The following is a 15514-nucleotide window of genomic DNA, read 5'->3' on the forward strand; positions in this document are numbered from 1 at the left end:
AAGTTTAATTGAAAAATTGAAGAAATGAGCAGTAAGAAATCAATTTGGTAAGTAAAATGGTATTTTTTGATCAATAAGAAACCGACATGTTTACAAAAAAGGGTCTAATCCGTCTAATCTAATTCATAATATTAACTTCTAAGAAAATTCCGGGAAAATGGAAAAAAAACTTTTATTTGACATGTGTCAAAATTAGTATAAATAATTTTACAAATTTAATGATTCCGGCACACCTTTTAGGTCAGTAAAATTTCATGAAATCAAAATTTGCGTCAATTTCTTTCTCAAAAGATAAGTCTCTCTCGCTCTTTCAGACTCAAAATTGAACCAAACTAAATTTAATTTGGTGTGATGTTCAGAAGAAGAAGGAGAGAGCGAAACTTTTGAGAAAGGGATGTGAATGATGACACCTTTTGATCAGGAAAATTTCATGCAGTCGAAATACAAATCCCTTTCTTTCTCACACGCTTTTTTGCATATGTCTGTCTCATACTTTCGCACTCTTCTTCTTCTTTTAAACATGACAACAAATTCAATTTAGCTCCATCGAATTTGGTGTGTGTAAACAATAAAAAAATCAATGTGAATTTTGATTTTATGAAATTTTCCTGGTCTGTGTTATCACATTGCACATTAAAATTTTAATATGATTCACATTAATTGTCGCTGGTGAGAGTCCAAATGTGTAATTTGTGTGTTTGAATCATTTTATATTCAAAATTTGATCTATTTGTTATTAAAAAGGTGGACTTGGCCCGCAAAATTTGATATAAATTGATTTATAGCATTAATGCGAAAAATTAATGCGATTTTCTCTTTAATTTTTTAATGTGAAAAATATTTATGCTTCAGGTAAATTTAAACTTATTTTTGCAGGCTAAGTCCACTTCTTTATCAATAAATAGAAAAACCCCAAATATTAAGTGACTCAAAGACACAAGTAACATATCTGGACGCTCACAAGCGACAATTAATGTGAATCACATTAAAATTTTAATGTGAAAGTGTGATAACACCTGGTGTCTAGTTTACACACTAGAAACAATTTTTGTCAAAAATTGCCTTTAAAAAAATCTGAGGTTTCTGCCTACAAGGATAGAGAAAATTTTCTTTAAAATGGATTCTTTTAAAGAAATTGATCCTACTGTGTAGGGGCCATTAAAGGTGTTCCGGAGCCATTACTGCTCAATTGTACAGTGTCATTTTGATTTCATGAATTTTTTTTCAATCTAAAAGAAAGGTAGGGACAGCAATGGAAATAAAATAAATTATACCAATTTTTGATTTTTTTCTCAACTCATAAATTCAAGCATCCTCGCAAAAATGATCAAACTGGTCATACGACAATATCGGATTCAAGCGACGGATAATCCAAACACTTCCTTAACTGCAAATTTGAACGCTTCAAATGAACTACAATTTCTGGTTTAAAATAAAAAAGGATAACACTTGCAAAACACTTGTTCGTTGCAACAGTAAAAAAATAATTTATAAAAAATAATTTCGAAATTTGGAGTATTCAAATGATGAGGTACATTTTTTGTGGCTTTTTTGAGGGTAAATTTACAAAGTTCAGAAACAAATAACTTACACAAAATTAACATTTTCTCGGCTATTGCCTAACAATTTTTCTATAATTTGTTCTTCTTTTTTTTTCTCATAATAATAACTAAAATATTGGTCTATAAAAGTAAACTAATAGAAATTAAATTAAAAAAAACTCTAAAGAGTACAATAAAAAGTATTTTCTGTAACTTGCTCTCGTTGTCTTTCTATGTTGATAGAAGAAATAGTGACTATGCCTCTATTTCTAGTGGTAATCAAATTGGTTTTTTTTTAAGGAATTAAATTAGAAAACTGTATCAAATTAATTAATTGAGAGATTTACACGTAATTCTAAAACAAAAGTATTTTGAAGATATAAAAAAATCAAAAATATAAGGTGTGTAGGGGAGAGCGGGGCTAAATTAGCTAGGAAATGTTGCCTTTTTTTCTTTATGAACAATTTGTGAAAAAGATTATTGCACTGATAATGATTTCAGTGAACATATTGAGGATATTACTTCCTTTTTTTTAATAGAACTTTGTTAAATTTCCCTTCTGCGATAACCTAGAACATTCCCCTGGCCAATTGAGCCCCGCTTTCCCTTTATAGAAATTTGTCATCTTAATTACACAGAAATCTTATAATTAGAGGAAACATTAATACAATTTATAAACTTGTTCTGAATTCGACTGTGCAAAAAAATGGTTTTTGCTAAAATTTTAAATAATTAATACATCAGAGTGTGAAAAAAATGGATGAAAAGTGATATAGAGGCAAATTGCAATTGAAAAAATGTAGGAAGCGATTTTTCTTATCTTTCTTTCTTTTCTTTTTTAGAAACATTTCATCACATTGCAACATTTCTTAACGTTTTTTTTTCATCTAATTCAACATTTTGTGAAAAAATAATTATTTTCTTCTAATAATCTCTCTGTTTACAAATTTTATAAAATCATTACCTAAGATTTTTTTTAATACATGGAGATATTTGCTTGTTTAACAAAAAAAATGGCAAGAGCGGACAGGTGATGTTCCTTCATCTTCTTGGACAGTGTTAAGTGATCACAGCACTTCTTTTTCATCATTCTATAAACAAATTGTTAGGGCGATAGATTAAATTGCAAAAAATAATTTTTTCAAATGCATAATTTGGCCAGTTTTTGGGAACTCAATCATTTCAAGATGTTTCTCGAAGAATATTTCCAAGAAAATTACAAAAATATGGTTTTCTTCATATTTTCAGCACAATATTTTCAGTTTTCTTTCAATGAAACCGTTAATTATTTTTTAAACCTACGTACAAACTAACCAAGAATAATTTTTTTCGTATACTTTAGCGTGAAAGCTTGATAATTAGAAAAGAAAACCTTTGTAAAATTAGTGTATAACACAATTTCATCACCCAAAATATATCACATTTGAAAATTTCAGAAGAAAATTAAAAAAAGAAAAAAAATTTCTAAAAATGTTGTGCTTCAAAAAAGTTATAAAAATGGGTAAGGGAAAAATTCGAATTTAGTTGCATGCAATTTCTTAATAAACAATTGCAGCGTCAAATTTTCGAATCGCACGCAACGCGATTTTATTATCGCAAAACGAAATTAATCATTTTGTTTCTTAAAATCCAAGTACTCATAGCTAAAGTTTTCCCAAAATTCGAAGATCACTTTCGAAAGTCAAAGGCAAGCCATTCAAAGATCGGTTTCGAAAACCAGTTGCGAAATATCGGATTCGAAATTGAAGACATATTCAAAATACCAGTTTTGAAAACCAAATAAAAGACAATCAAAGATTGATTTTCAAAACCAGAAAAATGATATTCGAAGATAGGTTTCGAAACCAAAAACAAGACATGCAAATTTCGGTTTCAGAAGCTTATGAAAAGACGTTCAATCCTAATGTTCAGTAAAGTGGTCTTCAGTCTAGATGTCTAGCCCAGTTCACGGAAGTTTCAAATTCCTAAATGGTAATCAATTTTTTCAGTTTTTGAAAATCTCATGGATCATTTACACTCAATATCTAATCCTAAATCAAAATTTTCCTAAAAAGCTTTACCAATAACTAGTTAGAGAAGTTAAGCCATTTGGCTAAGCATTAGGTCTGAAGCCTGTATGATAAATTTCCCGATACAAGAGCTTATTCCGGGTTCAGATTTAAACTGTACGAATTCAAAGTTCGAATATTTAAACCGACAAGTTTCACAAAAGTGAATAAGTTCATGAAAAGGACATTTATTTGGACGGAATTGAAATTCAAACGTTCTGCCATCCTGAAATTCCATTATACTATATAAAAAATCACTTTTTGCAGCAGACTTTTACGCACTGTTGTTATTGACGATTGGCAAGCCATATTCGTAAAATATTCGCAATATTCGCATTATTGGCGATATTCGCAATATTCGCGATATTCACGAAATATTCAGCAAATATTCGCAATATTCACGAAAAAATTCCAATATTCGCGATATTCACAAGGTAGATGTCGTAGATTCGCGAGTTGTTTCCCCTCCGCAATGTAAGAACAGTCAGCGCTAAAGCGATGAATCAGTGAACTTGCACTTTAGACTTCCGATTTATATTCGAATAGTATTGCCATGGGGCTTTGGAGTGGCTTTGTCTTTTGTAAAGGTTTTTACTGAACAGATTCAGAAAAGACATTCGAAGATCAATTTCGAAAGCCAACGACAATAGTTCAAAGATCGGCTTTGAAAAATAAAAACAAAACATTCGAAGATCGGTTTTGAAAATCAGAGAAAAAAACATTCGAAATTTTAGTTTCAAATTTTTAGGAAAAAACGTTCGAAGATCAGTTTCAAAAGCTAATGGCCAATCAATATAGTGAAATTCAATCGATTCAAATTTTACTTCTTACTCTTTCAAACTAAAATAAGATATATTTGTCTCGTTCTGTCAAATGAAAATTGGAATTTCAATTTCAATTTTAATTTTCATTTGACAGCAAGCGAAAATTTCAATCGATTGAATTTCACTCAATTGTTAAGGTGCGCTAGTGCCATAAGAAAAGGTATTCAATGATCAATTTTGAAAGTCACCGAAAAACATTGACTGATCGGTTTCGAAAGCCTAAATAAAAAATTCAAAGTTCGGATTCAATAGCATAAGAAAACACATTTGAACATCGGTTTCGAAGGTCCACGTTAAAACGTCCAAGATCGTTAACAAAAGCCAAGGACAGACATTCGAAGATCGGTTTCGAAAGCCAAAGAAGTAACACTTGAAGAACTATTTAGAAGGCCAAGAATCAAAAGAATAAAAAAATTCAAAAATCGGTTTCGAAAACCAGAGAAGACATATTAGTTTTAAATTCTAAGAAGTCACGTTCGAATATCGATTTCAAAAGCTAAGACAAAAATCCCAGCGAACACACTTTGCCGAACTCTTTGCTGACTTTACCGTCTCAAAAATCCATACATTTAGGGGTATTTCTAAAATGATTTCCAAAATTAGCTCCTATAATGATAGGCAAATATGTATAAGCGTTTTTACATAATCCCGATATACATCATTCCGGCATCCCCTGTATTTCGGTTTCGGAAACCAAAGAGAAGATATTCGAATATCGACTCCAAAAGCCAGAAAACAGAGATTTTTATTTTTCTTTTAGATCGCATGATGGCTGAATAATTTTCTGTTCGAATTTCGAAATAATGCAAGTGGTAACATTTGTCAGTCTTTACTTTTTTGTGGGAAAAATCAAATAGGCTTCTAATATTCCTGTCTAATCAAATCCTTTTATAATCACGGAGTAACTCTCTTAACAGCTTCTTGAAGTTTGAAATTTCGAAATTCAGTTTGAATTTTCGAAACATCAACTTATACTTACCATCCACAAGTAGACATTGCAAAATTCTAAAATCTATTTGAAAATCCAAAAAAGAGACTTTCTTACTTCTTGATAATTCCGCAAGGTGACTAAGGTACAGTAGAGTCTCGCTATAGTCCATATTTGGTTCCAGATTTGACACTTGTATAGTCCATGTAATTTTTTTAAAATTATCAACGACTTTTAGTATTGAAATTGCTCGACGGCTTCCACTTTCTTTGCGATTGTGGTACTTGTCCTTGCTCTCTTCATTATGGATCACAATTATCACAACTAATCAATAAAGTTTGCCAAAAATATTAAAATAATTATGGCAACATTGCATGTCGCGTACTAAAAAACATAACCTCAGTGATTTGAAATCAACGGTCGATAAATTGTGGACTATAGAGCGATGGCCTATAGCGGGACTCTACTGTACATCCTCTTCGAATTTCGAAGTGTTCAAGTGTCAAAATGTGTCGGTCTTCACGTTTTTGTGAGGAAAAAAACAGCGATTCTTACTGTTCTTGTCTCATTATTTAATCACTCCATAATCACTGAGTAAATCTTTTGCCAGCTTTCTAGTGTGATATATTATAAATTTTCCCCACCTTGTTCGAAAATATAGTATGAAAATTCGAAATTAAATTTGAATTCTTCGAACATCAACGACTTTTTGTGCAAATAGAGTTCCATTTACAGTGCCTGCTCTCTAATCCGGATCGGCGTAATCCGGACGAGTTATCGACGGTTACATTTAAAATCATTTTGAGGTTATGTATGCATGTGTGTTCAGCAATGAAAATGAATTATCCTGTGATGTTTTTGTTTAATAAATTAAGTACAATAGTATAGAATTCTATAATTATGTCTTTTTGATCTTCTTTAAAACTTTTATTCTACTTCTACAAAAAAAACTTGTATTATATTTTCGAGACGTTGAACAAATTCAAAAAATCCATCCGGATTACGAACCGGACATCTGTCATATTGTCTCCCAATCATCCGGATTACGAAGCGAGCACTGTACCTTTTATCCAAGACACTATTGGAGAACCAAAATCTACTTGTGTTTACACCCATTTGCTTTTTAGCTGAGACACTTTTTGAGAATCGAACTCTAGCTATGAGCAGGTCGAATTGGAAAAATGTTATTTGGAAAATATTTGTTGGAAATGCTTCTTCAATAAATCTCATAAAAATCCCCAAAAAGGCCAATATTAATTTCAACAAGTTCCATGTAGAATCTCATTCATGCTAAAATGCATCGGGTAAGGAAACTGCCTACAGGAATCACAGGCAGTTCTTTCGGTTAAAATGCACTAGGGTCTTGTCCGCAAATGGGGCAGGGATCGAGTGAGTCGGGGACTTATCTGATGGGGGCGCCGTTGGTGGGTGTTGAGGAGAGGCCCTGTTGCTGGGCTGCTGCAGCTGCAGCTGCAGCGGCTGCCGCAGCAGCGGCCTTGGAATTCTTCACGACACCTCCGGTGTTCTTCTGCGCAAGATGTGTCTGGTAGTGCTTGGCCAGGTGAGCCTTCTGGCGAAAACTCTTCCCACACAGTGAGCACGCAAATGGCTTCTCGCCGGTGTGGGTACGGATATGCACATTGACAGAGTACTTATCCTTGAAGCCCTTGGAACAGATGGTACAGTAGTGGAGGCTGCGCTCCTTCCGCTGCCCATTGCACGCCGGTGGACTCGAGGTGGCGGCATTTAGGCTGCCCGTTGAACTCGATGGGGCGCCACTCGAGAGGCGTTTGTACTTTTTTGTTGATTTTGCGGGGCTGGTTGTTGTTGTAGATGGAGCCTGACTCGTGGTGGACACCTCGACGACACCGGGGCGCGCTTTGGAAACACCCGAGCCAGGTGGAATGGCAGTATTGGTGGCAATTATAACTTCGGAAAAATTGTCCGTTGTCGTGCAAAACTGTTGCACTTCCGATGCAATCCGCTTTAGTTTCTCGAAGTCATCCGTGAAGGCAGAGTCGAGTGTGAGGAACATATCATCCACCACCTGACCACCTCCCGATGAACTCTGTCCACTCTGTTGCTGTGGCGAACTCACGGTGGAATCTTCGAACAGGGGATTCGTGAGCGTTGAATCAGCAAAACCAATCGCTTCCTGTACAACAAAAAAATCAGTTATACCCTGAATTTTTTAAAAAAAAATCTTAATGAATTTTATTCACACATCACCTGATCAGGTGAAAAGAGCGCTCTCCGGAGCTCTTCATCGCTCTTTGCCACGTTCCCAGCCTGAATTATTGTGATGCCATTTTGGACTTGCAGCCCCTTAGCGTAGCCTTTTCCCTGGAGCGCACTGCGCAGTAGTGATTCCGGAGAATCCTGCAATAATTCAAAATATCTTGAAATATCTTGAATTACCTCAAGAAAATATTTATTTCATAAAATATGGCTTAAAAGTTGCACGCAACTTGATAAGTATTTCATTTGAATTGCAAAGAACTAAAATTTCGAATTTGCTCATCTTAACTTTCACTTTAGGTTGCAAAATTATTTTCTTGGCCCACACTGATTTAATAAACTTTTGAGCACGTGACTATAACGATAATTGCATCAGCTAAAAAAAACTTTCATCAGTTATTAGCAAAATTAGAGCCTTTGTGATTTTGTCATTTAGAAAAAGCATCTTGCGAACAATTTTCCTAAATTGGCCTCAATTTTTGGGATAAAAATCAAGAAAACATTAGGATTCTACTAAAAGACAAGTGCTGTAATTGAAATTGTTTGATTCGAATTAGAATTACGAAATCTCATTCAATTAGGGAATATTGGGGCAATTTGGAATCTAACTGAAATTGGTTTCTTCGCAACGCCAAATGGGATCATATAATTTCTTACTTAGTGAAAACGGTATTAAACTTTAAAATTTTTTAAATTCATTCATCTTAAATCTAAAAACAAATTTTTTACCACAAGTAGTTGCAGTAGGGAGAGGACGGGTTACTTTGAAAATATTATATTTTCGCATATTTCAAAAGGAAGCTAGATCTAGCCATAATTTAATTTAGATCCATCAAAGTTACATTACGTTTAAGATCAGCTTCCTTAGTAAATATGCAAAAAAATAGTACAGTAGAGTCTCCCAAATTCGAACGCTCGGGGGGTATTTTTGACATTTCTCACCTCCCAAATTCGAACGAATTTTTCAAAACTAACGAAATTTGTGTGAGATTAAATTGTATTTTGAATCAAATTCTCGTACTTTCTCGCAAGTTTTAGTGGTAACATACTTCCTTTTCATTTTATACGATTATAATGTATGTAAACATACAGGAAGAAGCACATAAATGTGATTTTCATTCACCAAGAATACGAACTTTCTAACATAACCTCACAATTGACATTTTGAATCCAAACGGCGTTCGAATTTGAGAGATTCAGATTTGAGAGACTCTACTGTATTTTCAATGTAAACCTACCTTCATCTAGGGGAAACTGGGGCACCACCAAACACGGGGTAGCACCAAACACTAATTTTTACTTCTAAACTATTTGGCCTATCTCGACCATTTCTTCGGTGGACAAGCATCCCTATAATGCGTAAAAATTTCTATAAGTCTTGTTCTCTGAAGTCGAATATTAAAAAATTGCATTGTTTGGTGCTACGCCGTGTTTGGTGGTGCCCCAGTTTCCCCTACACGTTATTTTTTGTTTATCCGATTTTTTGATATTTTTTCGGTTTCTTTTGCAAATTTTCAATAAAAAAAATGTTTATCTTTATTGTAAATCGTAAGTAATGTTATTTTATTAATAATATCTCCTAATTTTGATATAAATCTTTACGTGTAAAATCTTTAAATCTATCCTTCACGGTTGGTTCATATTCTATAATAATGTTTTTTTATTTTAAAATGTCATTTTCTTTAACCTTTAAGACTTAAAACTTCTAACAATAAAACGCGCTTCAGACCTAAAGCTTTTAGCTATATAGCTTAATTGCTGTAATTTCTTATTAATCACGATTTTTTGGATAAATTTAATTAAGGATTGAAACAATAATTGCTTGCTATTTAGGTTTTTGCGATCTTCGGGAACTGGGCTAAACCTCTAGTCTGAAGATCGCTTAACGAAGCTGAAAAGTAAATTTTAAACTCCTTTAAAATTTATTTAATTTTAAAGCTAGTCCGGAAAACTTTCTAAACGTTCTAAACCGATAAAAAATGTAGAAAATTTTAGAGCAAAATTGGAATAAATGAAGCAACATTAGGGTAATTAATATAAATTACCTCAAATATTCATAGTATTTTCATAAAATTGAGAGTAAATGAGTCAGTTCGGAACCCCAAGATGCGAACATAATTGGACAATTTTCCAGTGGAAAAATGGAAAAAAAGAAGTTCCTATTTGGGAATTCAGTACCAATATGCGAAAGTCATATGACAAATTTCAAGATTTTTATTGCGTAAATTCGTGAAAACTACTCAAAAATACGATTCATATCAATCACTGAGAGCTTTATAAAAGCTCTTTGCAATGGCCATTTGATGCTAACCAACTACTACTTAGGAATCATAAAATGAAAATTTGTCATAACTGGGCTATAACGTAATGTAATTTCGACCGCTCAGAATAAGAAACCAACAACTATCAGTAGGCAAATTTTACAGGAGAGCGATTTTTGAGATTTAAAATCTCTATGACTTTGAAAATAATTATCTTCCAAGTATAATATTCACAGGAAGGTAGAGTATAAAGAAGTATCCAAAAAGCGAATAAAACGATTTTTGTATAAAATCGGGTTGCTCGACTTATATTTTGAGTGGTCGATTTAGCCCAACTAAATACAGAACCCATCCATACATTCTTATGACCGAAAAATTTTCGCTCATAGGTAGATAGACCCATTTTGGAGAGTCCAGTTGTCAACTGATTTACTTAAATTAGGATTTTTTGGAAAGATCTTGATTCCAATCCGGTTGCATTGGTACCAATCGACAATGAATCGGTATCTTTCTGTAAATTTTATTTTTATTTGTCTGACAATTTTTTACCGAGCTAGTGGTCAAACGATAAGAGATATCAACTCTCGTTCTTCGGAAATTATTTCAGAATCAAATCGAAAAATTTGCAACATCAAATTTTCGGAAGTTTACATGTTTAAGAACCCCAAAATTATTTCAGAACTTAGCATGGATAAAACTTATTGGTTTAAAGGTCATATTTTTAAACATATTTGCAATTTTACCGGTTAACCAAAATTGACCGGTTTAAAAATTTGATTTAGAAGAAGTAAAAAAGAATTTCATCAGTCCAAAAACAAGCGTTTAAGTATCAAAACGATCTAGTTACCCCACCTTACTATATACTTCAGCCACCTTTTGCTTAGGTTTGACCAGGGGGCAAATTCTGCTATTCGGGAATTTCTCACGTGAGTACAAAAATCGAGAAACACTCAAAGTTTACTAAGGAAAAATCGAGTCGACCACTCTAAAGTATTGTGCATTTCTCGATTTTTGTACTCACGCGAGAAATTCCCGAATAGGAGAATTTGCCCCCAGAGGTCAACACCCCTTTAAAATTGCTTGTATGAAATATTTTTTGTCAATCTTTCTTCATTGACAAGCTTTTTGTGTTGCTTTGCAAAATTCTTAAGCAAATTTACTGAGAGATTTATAAATAGAAAAGAAATTTGCGTATAGGATCAAAAGTAGGATAAGCACCTAGATATCTCAAATAACTTTCCACATTTGCTATTAATTATTTCACCATGCAAACACGAAGAGATTTTGCAAATCTATTAGTTTCACTTGCATAATATTTCATCTCTCTGGCTTTAATTCTCAATTTGATGGCAAATCTGCCTGCATAATGCTGCTGATGAGTTAATTTAGTATAAACTCACCTGTTCTGTGTTGTTGTGATCAGCCATCTGCCAGTCGTTGTTGTTATTCTGGAAGGCCGCCGTCACGACGCTATTGCCCCCATTTGTACTATTCACGGTAACTGAACCAGAGACCGATGGCTGTGTGGGCTGCTGGAGGAGGAGATCGTCTGTCTTTTCGGTTCCAAAACCACTATCTTCATACGAATATTCGGATTTAATGTATCCCGGAAAACTACCAAGGAGGGTGTCCAGATCCAGTGGCTGGGTGGGTGGTGGATCCTGTGTGGATTCCTTTCGCAGCCAAGATTCCGAATTATTTAATACTGTTAAGGTGTAAATCTGCAAGAAAGTTTATCACATTGTACTGGAGAAATCCTTTTAAAAGTATCACTGAATTGATCTCCTATTCCTCTATTACTAAAGTAGGAGAAGGCTTTCAGGCTTCGCACACTTTCTCTGGCTTTGAACACTTCATATTTTTCCCATATTCCTTTATTGAATCTGAATTTATTAAAGGTATATCGGATAAATATGAAGTGCACGAAGCTAGAATGTGTGCGAAGCCAGGAACTCTTCCCTTATGGATTTAATTTAGAAAATATTTACTAACTTGTCCGTCAGTGTTTGTGATGGAATTCGACGTGCTGGACATATTGTTGCCTTGTTGATTCCAATAGAATCGATTGAGGTCTTCAAAAATGGCTGGATCCAATCGATTGGGATCCTTATCTGTGCCCCAGAACTAGAAAAAAAAACAAGAGATTCTTATTAAATTCGCATTTATTATTTAATCAAAAAATAGGGCGAAAATGGAATGTGGGCTTGCGAAGAATGAGCAGGAAATTTATGGAGAACTGCTCTTGAATACCTCCAACAGTAATTGACCGAGCTGATTTTGTAACGATCGTTTTGTTGCACGACAATTCTATCCGCCTTCGCGGTCATTCTTTTGCGTGACACTTTGAAGGAGTTCATGCTATAGGGGAGACTGGGGACATTTATTATAGAAATAGTTTTGTTTAAAATAATTGAAATATAACTATTGTAAGTGTTTTCAAGTCAGCCTTAGGATCTTAACCCTTTCAGTCAATGTACTAGAAATGCTTGATATTTTGAAATTAGCTCCTTGCAAATTAGGATGACTTTTTTAAAGGAAAAAAATAACTATACAGGGTTGTAGGGCACCGCTGTCAAACACGGAATTTATATTCTTTACATTAATTCATTACAAACTCAATTTAGGAAATTCATTTAATTCATTACAAACTCAATTACAATCTTTGACCCACTGAGAAAGACCCACACCGAGGGTTGAAAGCATTGGAGAAAAAAATAGTCTTTTTGGTTTGAGAAGAAGATAATCCTCTGACGAACACCGGAAGAAACTGAAGAGAATATACAACTACGTCAGATACAATATTCGAATATAGTTTCAAATATCACCTACAGTGTTGGCCAAAAGTTTCTTGACAAAGTTATGTTCGAGAAATCAGGTGGAAAAAATGATAAAAATGACTTTTTTACATAAAATAATGTTGGATGCACGTATTTGACCATTTGAATATCTTTTTCAAATGTGTAAAGAAACTTTTGGCCGATAAAAAATGATTAACTTTTGGAAAAAAATTATTTTTGATATGAAATAAAATAATTTTTTTTTTTGAAATGCATAAATAACATCTATGGACTACAGGCAATTCATTTGCAAAAAGAAAAATATCTCTTTTTTTTACCATTTTTTGTAACATAACTTCGTCAAGAAACTTTTGGCGGATACTGAATGTTCTATTGAATGCCTTAAGTCAGTAAATAAAAAAGTGTCTCATCATCCCGGTTCTCCCCTATGCACTGTGTTTTTTTTTAAGTCAAAAAGAAAGATGCCTTGAAAACCCCGGCGTCCCCTATTATTAGTCAAATCCTCCAAAGCGTCTGTCCTCTGACACAAACCGGAATCGTTACTCGTTGACAAAATAAACGTTTTCAGAATAAAAAAAAAATTCTTCTAAATTTGTATGCTATGCATTTTAAGAAGAATTTAATTATCTTGCAGCCTAAGAGAGAAAGAATCATTGAATTCTGGCAATGAATCAGAAATTTTGTTGTAGGAATTTAAATAAATTTGCTATTAAACCAAATTTTAATTTTTTTGTCAATTTAATATTCCCAGATTGAAAATTATGAAATTTTGCTTAAAATTACATATTTTCCTCATCCTAACTTGAGCAAGAAGGAAAAATAAATGCAAAAAGAGCATGAGACGAGAGTTTGAAATAGTACGTTGAAGTTGCATCGCGGTTGTTGATGAGATGAAAACTACTCTCGAGCCACACGATCGTGTCTCTTGTGCAGGAATCAATTAACAACCGGCTTTCTGGGTGATTCTTGCAAACTCTAATGATGTTGACTTGTGTGCACTATTGACACTTGTTTGCTCTCAACAAAAAATCAAAACCGAACAAATATAGAGAGAACCTCCGCTAGGACGCTGTGCTTTTACGCGAAAGCGATCAATTAGCACAGGTGAATCTCAGGTAAATCAATTTGTGTGGCTTTTAGCTCACAATTAGAAATAAAATTTAATTTACAACTCTACGATTTCAGATGGAATGCAATAGCCATATCATTCCCTTTTTTTTCTTTTATAAGCATTCAATGTGCGGCATATTTAAAGAAAGGAAATTTAATTGTTCTATTTCTACAATTGTATTTGCACAATTGCTTAACTTTTACTCTGCTATATTTAAAAAAAAATCATTATACAATAGTGATTTTGTGTCTGGGTTCTTAGGTTGGTTTTTTTATTGCTTGATTTTAATGAATTACAAAAAATGCTTATCATTTTGATTTTACTTTGCTTTTTGCTCCCGTGATCTAGGCTAAACCATTATGGCTGTTTTTTAATCCTTACTGAGAGACAGTCGAAGATTTTGAATTTATCAACAATTTTTTAGAACCTCGAAAGTCCGTAAAACCAACGGAAAAACTTAACCTTAGAACAATTTGGAATTTTAAATTTTTCTATCTTTTTTTTTCACTTAGTTTCTCTAATATAGATTAGGCAACACACTATTGACACCCACTGTATCCTCGTCAAGGTTGGGCAATTTTTTTATATTTTACATAATTCTTTACATATTAAAAAGAAGTTTTCTTTCCATGCTATAATTTTTACGTGTAAAATTAAAATGTAAAAAATGGAAAATTAATTATTTATTTAATTTAATAAAAAAAGCATTTTACATTTTTTTCAATATTGAAAGTATGAAGCAACAAGAATATTATTATTATTTTTATTTATTCGCTCTTCAACATATTTACAATGTACGTACAGCCATTAATAGATAAATAAAAAGTAAGATGTTCATTCATCGACAAATGCTTACAGAAAAAGTGATTACTTTTCATTCTGTTGCGTACACCGCCGTCTTAGCGTTGGTGACCAACCTCCAGAGGCAAACGGTGGAAATCCTCCTTCATAGGTTGTATAAGCCGTTGCAGAAAAATCTGCTTTTTTACGTTAGATTTGTCTAAAATATAAATTTAGGAATGCTAAATCTCAAAACATTCCATATATGATATTATTTTTTTTTAATTTTGCTTCAATGTTAAACATTTTTTTATGAAATTTCTTTACTTTCATCAGTGTTATGAAAAAGAAATTCTTCGCATCCTGATATTTTTAACATAAATAAAGATTTATCAGGGGCAATCTATAGCACTATAGGGGGAAGTGGGGCACCTTTGAAATTGGGATTTTTCACTTATTTTTAAATAAAATTGAACCTTATCGTGATATAATTTAGCTTTTCAATCTGATTGTGCAGCTACGTTATACCTATTGATTTAAATCAGAATAAATAGAAATATCAAACATTTCTTTAAGTTTCTTGACTTTAATATGATCTAATAAGTCAAAATCGTAAAAAAAACAATTTTAACCCTGATGTGAGTTTGCCGAATTATAATTCCATAGAATGCGCGCAACATAATATGCAATATTATTTAGAACTTAAAAAAAGCTCCCAAAATGCCTATTTTTTTAAATTTTAATATTTTTTTTTAACGTATTTTTAACATTTTTACCTATTCTTGCATGTAAAATGTTAAAAAAAAGCATTTTTTATCGATTAAGACACAATACTGATCTTCGTTTAAAGTTGCTTAAAAATGCTATATATCGTTCTTTTTGACACATTTTGAACTACAGCGCCTCTGGTGTCGGTTTTACGAACTTCGCCTATTCTAAAGGGTTGTCGGCAATTTTAAGGCTGTAGTAAAGTATACTCGCAGTT

At 33.0% G+C, this 15514-nt stretch overlaps 1 protein-coding gene across 1 annotated transcript in view; it reads right to left on the bottom strand.

Annotated features, from left to right (window-relative positions):
- Positions 1–5412: 5412 nt before the first annotated feature.
- Positions 5413–15514, bottom strand: part of LOC129799229 (zinc finger and BTB domain-containing protein 20) — a 213780-nt gene continuing 203678 nt past the window's right edge. Inside the window, exons 4-7 of the mRNA XM_055842926.1 lie at positions 11833–11964; positions 11241–11561; positions 7571–7720; positions 5413–7496 (exon numbers count right to left, since the gene is read on the bottom strand). Coding sequence (XP_055698901.1) covers positions 6744–7496; positions 7571–7720; positions 11241–11561; positions 11833–11964 — 1356 coding nt within the window. The 3' untranslated portion in view covers positions 5413–6743. The remainder of the gene's footprint in view (positions 7497–7570; positions 7721–11240; positions 11562–11832; positions 11965–15514) is intronic.

The sequence above is a fragment of the Phlebotomus papatasi genome, chromosome 1, assembly GCF_024763615.1.
Source record: "Phlebotomus papatasi isolate M1 chromosome 1, Ppap_2.1, whole genome shotgun sequence".
Lineage (NCBI taxonomy): Eukaryota > Metazoa > Arthropoda > Insecta > Diptera > Psychodidae > Phlebotomus > Phlebotomus papatasi.